This window comes from Mandrillus leucophaeus, unplaced genomic scaffold (genome assembly GCF_000951045.1).
Source record: "Mandrillus leucophaeus isolate KB7577 unplaced genomic scaffold, Mleu.le_1.0 Scaffold8, whole genome shotgun sequence".
Taxonomy (NCBI): domain Eukaryota; kingdom Metazoa; phylum Chordata; class Mammalia; order Primates; family Cercopithecidae; genus Mandrillus; species Mandrillus leucophaeus.
The window spans coordinates 529,155-529,679 of record NW_012108696.1 but is presented as its reverse complement, the minus strand read 5'-3'; the positions used below and the strand labels follow the sequence as shown (position 1 = coordinate 529,679).

General features: G+C 69.3%; 1 protein-coding gene across 1 annotated transcript in view; it reads right to left on the bottom strand.

Annotated features, from left to right (window-relative positions):
• The window catches only part of NFIC (nuclear factor I/C (CCAAT-binding transcription factor)), a 116,616-nt gene extending 116,239 nt beyond the window's left edge, over positions 1 to 377 (bottom strand). Inside the window, exons 1-2 of the mRNA XM_011967450.1 lie at positions 308 to 377; positions 98 to 201 (exon numbers count right to left, since the gene is read on the bottom strand). Coding sequence (XP_011822840.1) covers positions 98 to 201; positions 308 to 377 — 174 coding nt within the window. The remainder of the gene's footprint in view (positions 1 to 97; positions 202 to 307) is intronic.
• Between the last annotated feature and the right edge of the window lie 148 nt (positions 378 to 525).

Genomic DNA, 525 nt, shown 5'->3' with positions numbered 1-525 from the left:
GGGGGGGGTTGCAAAGCGGGGGACCGAGCCGGGCCGCCAGAGCACCCTTCCCCCTCCTGGGCCTCCAACTTCTCGTGCCCCCTCCCCCTCCACGCACACGTGGGCCAATAACGGGGGAAAGGCGGCCCAGGGCCAGGGCGGCCCGTACAACCTTGGTGGGGGGACATGGGGGAGACACATGAGAGGTCCCCTTCTCTCCAGCTGGGGAGACCCAGGGTCCAATCATGACCCCCTAGATTCCTCTCAGAGGCAGGCGGGGGGCTTCCCGCAGAGCCCTTGCTGGAGGGGGACCAGCCCCCACCCCGACCTTTCCGAGTGTCAGGGGGGAGTACGTCGGAGTAGGGGGGAGCGCAAATCTGCAGACCAAGCCCCCACATCCGGGAGAGGTCCCGAGAGTCGAGGGTGGGGAGGCTGGGCGGGAGTCCCGCCTAGGGGGTTCAGGGTAGGTAGGGGTATGTATGGGGGTCCCTCAGCCTGACCCATCCCCCCACCGGACCCCAGCCCTTGGCGCCGGGGGGGCATCCC